The following is a 9,314-nucleotide window of genomic DNA, read 5'->3' on the forward strand; positions in this document are numbered from 1 at the left end:
CGTCTGTTGCTGTTTACAAACTGATTCTATCACACACATGTGAACATCCCCCTTCCCACCACACTCACATACACGAGCACACACACACACACACACACACACACCATGCACACACCCCCCCCCCACTGACACACACACATGGGTACATATACACACGCACACTAACACACACGCACACACACACACTGACAGACACACGCACGCACACACACACACACACACACGGCACACTTAACAGTGGAGCAGGTCTGTTACTTTAAGTCAAACATAAAAGCACCAAACTCCGGACACAACGACAACACTTGGCAAAGTTCACTCTGTAAACACAAGCCGACGTCGAGGGGAGGTCAACTCGTCATGCTATTATCCTCTAAGGGGTTGCTGGGGGTGTGAGATCAGTGTGAAGATTCTCCCCAGTCAGCGAGCATATTGGAGAGGAGTTGAATCTAAACACGATTTTCATCAGTGACTGATAACGCTGTTCGTGCGGGTGATATAAAAGGTCACTTTTGCATTATGGAAATGGAAAATGGTGCCAGTAGGAGAGGTGAAGAAGTTGTGAATTCGGCGTTCAAATCTGAGGATTATCAGACTGTGAGTGTTTGATTTATTTCTTTAACATTTATTTATTGTAAATTTGAGTCTATTGTATGCGTTTTTATTTTAATTGGGTGGAAAAGGGATGAGAGTGGGGGCGGTGAACAATTTCTTTTACATGTCTAGGCCTTTATTCGTTTGTTTTTGTTTTTAATTTTTATTTCCATATTTTAATATATGAACAATGTTATTTATTTCGTACACATGGGCGACACATTTTGTGTTTCATTTGTTTTTTAAACATCGGAGTTTGATTTTCATTTCACGGTTGAAACTAACTATTTTGATATTTTTAGTAATTATTTTTGTCTTTAAATTATTCCTTTAAGAGCAGGGCCTGGACGGGCGGGGAGTTGTAAGCCCATGCACACGAAAGAATGTAATACCAAAAAAAGCAAACTCAACAACAACAAACACAAACAACAACAACAACAACAACAACAACAACTACAACACATATCTTGCTCTTTAAGCTAGAGCTTCAGAACTTTGTACACTGCTGGGTTTTGAAGACCAAAGCACACGGTGAAAGTTTTCTTGAGCCGTGTCGGTTTTCAAGGTCATAACGTGGTCGAGTTAAAAAAAAAAGTTTTATTGCTTTCACTTTTTGAAGCTAAAGCTCATTCTGGTAATCATCGCTCCACGGCTATCGCCAGTTATCTCTCTGACCGGACGCTAAAATCCTTCGCGAATCTATCAAAACAAGAATACAGAGTTATCTCCCATATGTTGTTCGCGAGCAGTGTTCGCGAGACAAAAATGATGGCAGATTGGCCGACTTCGACAGTGATCTCCGTTCTGTTCTTCACAGTTATGATAAAGACATCGTTCTAAGGTCAAAACAAGTCAAAATTTTAGGACTGCTGCCGGAAGGAGACCGTAATATATGGTTGCATCACTACAGAAAAAATCGTCTGCACCAGCGAGCGCCGAAACCAAACGGTTGATTATCACGTGACACTTTTGCCATATTTAGAGTTGTTTGCACAGTAAACACAGCCGCGAAAAATAGCTCGCTTGAAACTGTCTTACATATCCATTCCTTTGTAATTTAAAAATTACACAACACCATGAAAAATCATTATCGACGATCGCGAATCTGCTTATATCCATAACACATTACAATATTAGTTATCGTTAGAATTGACTGCGATATCCAGATTTATCAGTGCCAATGTCGAGAAAGCTGAAATCATACCAGATCGAGGCGTGAGCCGAGATCTGATATGATTCAGCCTTTCGAGACAAACAGAGTTCTCCTCCTTGATTTTTTTTCATTTTTTTGAACAAATATCTGTTTTTGAGTTTGATTATGTAAATATTTGGTCAAATATAATGTGACATTGCTGTCCTAGTGGAGCAAGTGGACATTTATGTTTGAATGACATTTCGTCATTTATATATTTTTTTTAAAGAAAAAAAAAGTTGTTTCTAATCAGTACGTTTTAGAAAGGCGACGAATCGTGTTTAGAGAGGAATATATATTCATTTTTTGCTACCGAAAGTAGTGCCTCGACAATCATGAAAGTACCCATGTAACACGTAGCATAATCACCTCCTCAGCTAACAGAGACAAAGAGGCAGGTCATGGGATAAGTAGTAATATCGCTTCACGCTATACTTGTTTCCCTTCCTTGGAGATGACAGATTGGGAAGCGGATGGAGAGGTTGACTTCGAGGAGTTAAAACATAACGAATGAACAGACTGGTGGTGTTTATACACAGTTTTCCCCTCACTGGGTGACACACGGACAACAAATAATCTTTCTGTTTCAGAGACAAACGTGACTTATCATTTTACACTTGATTGTGATATTTGTTCATTCGCTTAAAGTTAAAATGCTGCTATCGGTTTGTTCACCGCAGGCCTGGATTAATCTTTTCCAGTTAGCATTATCTTTTGAAGTTATAACGAACTTGTTAACATACAACAAAGCAACAATATTTCCTTCGTGGTTTGCTTGCAGAATTCCGCGTGTGTGCGTGTGTGTCAGTGTGAGACGAACAGTGTCTTGGCATGGCCACAATAATTATTAACAGATACTCATTGAACAGACTTGGTACGTTGTTTTCTTGTTCTTTTCATCATTCTGTGTTCTCTGCCTGCAGTAATAGTCTTGCCGGCAGTACTAAGCTGATTGGTATATTTGATCGGTTGTGAAGAAGCCGACATTTGTGATGGAGTATGCTGATCATAAAACTCTGTTTCATTACAAACATGTACACATGTTTGCGTAAACATCTTGTCGTTTGCTTGCCATGGATTCAAACACTCTGCTGGTAGACTTGTGTAACTGTTCTGAGCTGTGATGGTACTAGCAAGAAACATATGAAATCAGATGAACAGTTTTGGTCAACAACTACAGTCTGGTTCAAAGTCTTGCAGCAGTTTTCAATATTATAAATCTAGAAAACTAGACACTTTAAAAAAAATTTATGCACAAAAATTGTTTTATTGCGAATCATTGAAGTGTACGTATTTTTTTCTAGCTTTGGGTGAAGACTGTTTTCGTGGTGCACTAACCTGTGCTTTAAAAAAAAGTGCAAAAAATACACAACGGCCATGATTTCTCTTTATTTGAACGAAACGTAAAGCCTGCCGACATTAGCTCATGCGCATGGAGGAACGCCTGCCCCACTAACACACACAAAACATGATCACAATTTCACCCATAAATCCTTTTGACATTGACTTTAATACTATAGCGTAACCCAACAAGCAAGAACAATGAACGTCTACGGCATGAACGTGTTTTAACGTTGCCACTGAATAGTGCGTATCCGAAGCAAGCTTAAAGTTCTGTACAACTGCCGTACACAACTTGGCAACGCAAACGCCCTTCAGTCTGTGTTCTTTTCCCGTTGTTAGGTATATCCAACTGTTTTTTCAAACTCTTTATGCAATGATTTTTTTTAATCTGCACTCTAAAACAATCTTTTTGAAGTTGAAATTCATTCAAATAAAGAGGAATTATGGCCGCTGTGTATTTTTTCGAATTTTTTTTAAAACAGAGGTAGCGCACCATGAATACAGTGTTCGCTCAAAACAGGGGACACGCCTATTGCTAGAAAAAATACGTACTCTTCATGAAAGTAAGTTAATTGCAAAGAAAGCTTTACACAAAGATTCGTGATCGGGAAAACTGTTTTGTACACCAAATTTCTTTCAAAGTGTTCTAGTTTTCTCGATTTATAATGTGGAACATTGCTGAAAGTCATTGAAACAGACTATAGTTTTTGAAAAAGACTGTATTGTATTTTTAGGATTATGAACAATTCTGTATGATGCTAGATATGGCTTTCCCGATCTAACCTATGAAAGAACCCATTGTTATTCAGCGAATTAAGACATTTTCGAGGGTGCCGCACGAAATGTGAGTGTGTTACAGTGCCGCCTCACAAATAGTCGGATATCACGTCATCGAAGACATTTATCGAAAACAATGAACAACTCTGTCTGGGGATATCATTCCCAGGGACGATCATGTGAAGTTACTTGAATATCGGTCCAGTAGTTTTCTCTGAATCGCTCTGCACACACATGCAGACATGCACACACAACCACACAGACACACACATATGCAACACCACCCTCGTTCGATTCCCCGTCAATATTAAAACATTCAGTCAAAAACTTGACTAAATGCAAAAAGATGTATACTTTCAAATAGTATTTTGAATGTAAAATTGTTTGCGTGACATTACATTTTGACCTTATTTTTTTTATGTCGTGCATGCAATCTTGGATTGACTAATTTATACACCCGTTGCCACAAGCCATAATTCGTAATTACCCATTTAAGTGTCTTTACATGCAAATTTGACGTGTTTTTGTTTCGGTTTGAATTTCACGGAAGACACTGTACTTAAAAACAGTACGTTTCAGGCAAGGTACACTTTAAAAATGTGTCTTTCGCAGGTGTATTTCTCTGTATTCAAAATATTAGTTAAATCAGCAAACAAACAAACAAACAAACAAGCAAACAAACCAACACACAAAAGCACAAAAAAGTATTAAAACAAATCAACAACAAAAACAAACAAGTAACCTCTGCGGTAATTAATATCAAGTTATATAAGTCAAACTATTATTTTATGATGCAACACAAATTTTGAATAAGCGCACATAAGCGGCATCTTCGAGAACATTTTTTCCCATGAACTTGCTGCCATGAGGCTAAACGACCTGTGCTTCTCCTCACTCCCCCTATCCTGTACATGGTTGCCTTTTACCTTTCTAGTCTTCACCTTTTTACATTTAGTCAAGTTTTGACTAAATGTTTTAACATAGAAGGGGAATCGAGACGAGGGTCGTGGTGTATGTGTGTGTGTCTGTCTGTCTGTCTGTGCGTGTGTGTGTGTAGAGCGATTCAGACCAAACTACTGGACCGATCTTTACGAAATTTGACATGAGAGTTCCTGGGAATGGTATCCCCGGACGTTTTTTCATTTTGTTGATAAATACTTTTGATGACGTCATATCCGGCTTTTTGTAAAAGTTGAAGCGGCACTGTCACACCCTCATTTTTCAATCAAATTGATTGGAATTTTTGTGAAGCAATCTTCGACGAAGGCCGGACTTCGGTATTGCATTTCAACTTGGTGGCTTAAAAATTAATTAATGACTTTGGTCATTAAAAATCTGAACATTGTAATAATTTGTTTTTAATATAAAACGATCTAAATTTACGTTCATCTTATTCTACATCATTTCCTGATTCCAAAAACATATAAATATGTTATATTTGGATTAAAAAAAAAGCTCTGAAAATTAAAAATATAAAAATTATGATCAAAATTAAATTTCAGAAATCGATTTAAAAACAATTTCATCTTATTCCTTGTCGGTTCCTGATTCCAAAAACATATAGATATGATATGTATGGATTAAAAACACGCTCAGAAAGTTAAAACGAAGAGAGGTACAGAAAATCGTGCTATGCTGCACAGCGAAACCACTACCGCGCTGAACAGGCTCGTCAGTTTCACTCCGGTTTGTACAAGCGGCGGACTACGGTCATTGTGAAAAAAATGCAGTGCGTTCAGTTTCATTCTGTGAGTTCCACAGCTTGACTAAATGTAGTAATTTCGCCTTACGCGACTTGTTATTCTTCATCTTCTTCTTCCTTTCTGGCCAAACACACCCGGGGCTGTTTAATCGTGCGCTTACAACCACAACTCTTTTGGAGCTTTTGTGCAAACTGCGTAACACGGTCTGAAGAGCGTGAACGGGAATTCATTAGTTGTATACCCAGACGGAGAAGGCAGCCCACTTTTCAATGGATAAACCTTTACATATACCCATGTTTGCCCTCTTCATCTTTTATGTTGGGTTGTGTTTGGACACTCTTGGTGTACGCCGTTATGATTATGTGAAGTGTAAGGAGAAATATTAAGAGTCTAAGGGGGGTTTAAAATAATGCGAAGAAGATGTTGGAGTTTTCTTCTAAAAAAAAAAAAAAAATCAATTTGAACGCCCTGTTGAACAAAACGGTAGTACTCTCTGACCTCCCTTTCTACAGTACATGTAGCTGCCAGCTTCCAATCCTTTGTCCCCCCCTCCCAGTTCCTAGCCTCCATGTTAATAATTATTTACAAATGGTAACACCCTGCACCGGCTGAATAATGCTGCCAACCACACCTCGCATTCTTAAAGTTTATCATTTTGACAGTACTTTTGTCTTTTGTCATAAGCGTGTGTTGACGAATTTGGTCTCTGGTTATTTTCCCCCGATGTGTTTAATGTAAGGTTAAAAATATAGTTTCCTTAAAATCTCGATTTTATCTTCATCTTCATTTTCGGGTAAAATGTTTTGTTTTTCCATTTGTTAAAGGCACAGTACGCCTCCCGTAAACCATCACAGATACTGTCAGGCTTTTATACACAGTACAAACACCCTTTCGTTTAAACACTCACCGCTTGAGAACATCCTTGGTGCCCTAGAGCGGGCAATTTTCATAGAATTAATTTTGCGGATTGTCTGATCAGACAATCGGACAGTGCGTTTTGGCGCTAGACCTAACTTTTAAAATCTAAATAATAAATTGACAGCTTGTTACGCAAACATTCTTAAATCATAAAAGAATTCTTTTTTCATCAAGACAAGATCATTATAATTCGAAGTTTTGAAAGTTTGAAAAAAAAGCCCGGAAGCAGGGTCACGCAAGGTCGTGGTTCTCGTAGCAGACGACGGTTATGCCTATCACCAGTTCCTCTGAACAGTCAAAAGCCATCGCTAGAGTTCGTGTGAATCGCAGCCGTTTGTTGCGTTTAGATTCAGAGGTACATAATAACGTTCTATTGCAGAAAAGGTTACAGCGAGTCGCATTGAAATCACAAACTGACGACTACATTGTGAAAAAAGGAAACTGGATCACAAGGGTTCACGATGGCTCAGGGGTAAGATAAACCACGCAATTTCTTGGAAAATTGCTCGCTCGGAGGGCACCTAGGATGTTCTCAAGCGCTGAGTGTTTAAATGAAAGGGTGTTTGTACTGTGTGTAAAAGCCTGACAGTATCTGTGATGGTTTACAGGAGGCTTACTGTGCCTTTAATTTGTTTTTAGATTGTTTATCGACCCATTTACTTCATAGTGTGCAGGTCAGGCTTTAAATGTTATCGTTTATTTAATTTTCAGATCGATGAAGTGTTCAGGAACGCTGTGGCAGACCGGAACGATACAGGTAAGAATCCGGACACACTTTTATCATTGATATAACACTGTTACAAACATTGCAAAAATAAAATACACTACAATTTCAAAAGCTGCGGATTTCACTGCAAGCTACTTCCCTGGCCCTACTCGAAACATGCTCGCATCGGCCATCGCGCAGGTACCGTAAAATCCCTAGCAAACGCCCACCCCCCCCCCCCCCCTCCGAACAGATTTCGGGCAAAAGTAGGGGGTGGGCGTTTGCTAGGTATCCACCCCTTTGCAAGATAACGTGTCATCCCATTTTCACGAGAGAAATAAAGTGGTACAACCATGTGATTTATGCAATTTTAATGAAAATTAAACACACCGTTTGTTTACACAAATAAATCTGTGATAGAAAAAACGAAAAAAAAACCCACAAGTGACCTTGATTCTTCTCATTCTCGGACTAACGTCAGCACAAACACAGTTTCTTCTCTTGTTTGGAGATCTGGTAGGGTTGATGATCGTGGGCTCAGTCCTTCCAAGTCAACATCATCGTCTTCACTGTCGTCTCCACTCTCAGCTTCTTCTGGAAGAAAACTCGCGGGCACATACCGAAACATTGTCTGCAGCTTCGTTTTCGAGATATTTAAAGGCTTTTAGTTTGTACGAGCGTATGTCACTGTAAAGGATTTGTGCTTCGGCATGGCTGAACATAGAGAAGTGTTAAACACTCATTGAAAAAACGTCACTGAACGACTTCACTGTCAGTGGGACATGATGTAATTTTATCCCCCCCCCCCCCCCCGTCCCCCCCACCCCACCCAAAAAAAGGAGAACCATCGAACAATGTGCACCAATCGTAGATATAGGAGGCCGACTGTCCTAAAACTTGTTTTCTTTAAACCGGGGTGGGCGTTTGCTAGGTATTGACCCCTCTGCACAACTTTTGGCCAAAAGTGGGGGTGGGCGTTTGCTAGATACTGGGCGTTTGCTAGGGATTTTACGGTACGTTCAAGTTTTTGATGTCAAAACCAAATGCTGTCTATTTGGAGAGCACCGAACTAATTTTATTTCTGTAATTGTTTATAATTTTTAGCCAGCAAAACGTATTAGTGTGCGTTATCGGACCATTCGCCTTTTGGGAAGAAAGGTACTATTAATTCCTTGCAAGATTTCTAAGCCGCAGAGGAACCTATAGTCACCATCTCAAGCCAAGTTCAGTGTGCTCATCGAGTTACAATCAGTGAGGCGTACGTTGCTCTTCTTGACAATTACATCACGCCTTGCAAGTTTTTCTCTCGAGATTTACATTGTAATTGATGTGTCTTCGTTCCTCGTATACGCAGACGTACGATGCATTTTTAAAATGCATTTTTAAAAATGCATTAAAATCTTTCCTTTCAAGCATTTGCGTATATATAGCGTGAAAGAAGCCTATTCTTTCGAATAGTTCAACTCCTTGTGGTCCCAGCTTGAATTAAAACATAAATAGATCGCGCAAGTGGTTTATTTTTTATTTTTTTAACTTGCATGCTCATGCATGCTCCATGAGGTAGTTATATCCTCTCCATTTATAGTTCCAATCAATTGTCCTGGAAGTTGGTCGCGTTGGTGGGGGGGGGGGGGGAGGAGAGACTGAAGGGCCCGGGCGAGTGAGAGAGAGAGAGAGAGAGAGAGAGGGAGAGGGGGAGGGGGAGAGGGGGAGAGAGACAGACAGAGACAGAGACTCGGAGAGAGATGGATCAAGACGAAGCAAGAGATAGAGACAGAAAGTGCGAGAGAGAGAGGAAGAGACACAGAGCGGGTGAATGAAAGAGAGAGAGAGGGAGAGAGACACAAAGATCAAATCAAATCAAATCAAATCAAATTTTATGTTACGAGGGTTGTGGCATAAGCAATATAAACGAGCTTCTTTTCAACCAGCCCTCGCCCAGAGAGGGACTATTCTAATCTTAAATACATTATACAAACGTAAAACAATTACAAAAGATAAGCATGACAGTAAAAAAAAAAAAAAAGCAGAATCCACATATTATATACACGTTGTAGGCTATACATACATTCTTGCGTTATGA

General features: G+C 39.5%; 1 protein-coding gene across 1 annotated transcript in view; it reads left to right on the forward strand.

The window, feature by feature from the left end:
- Positions 1–318: 318 nt before the first annotated feature.
- The window catches only part of LOC138962564 (choline/ethanolamine transporter flvcr2a-like), a 46,431-nt gene continuing 37,435 nt past the window's right edge, over positions 319–9,314 (forward strand). Inside the window, exons 1-2 of the mRNA XM_070334419.1 lie at positions 319–594; positions 7,237–7,282. Coding sequence (XP_070190520.1) covers positions 517–594; positions 7,237–7,282 — 124 coding nt within the window. The 5' untranslated portion in view covers positions 319–516. The remainder of the gene's footprint in view (positions 595–7,236; positions 7,283–9,314) is intronic.

The sequence above is a fragment of the Littorina saxatilis genome, linkage group LG3, assembly GCF_037325665.1.
Source record: "Littorina saxatilis isolate snail1 linkage group LG3, US_GU_Lsax_2.0, whole genome shotgun sequence".
NCBI lineage: Eukaryota > Metazoa > Mollusca > Gastropoda > Littorinimorpha > Littorinidae > Littorina > Littorina saxatilis.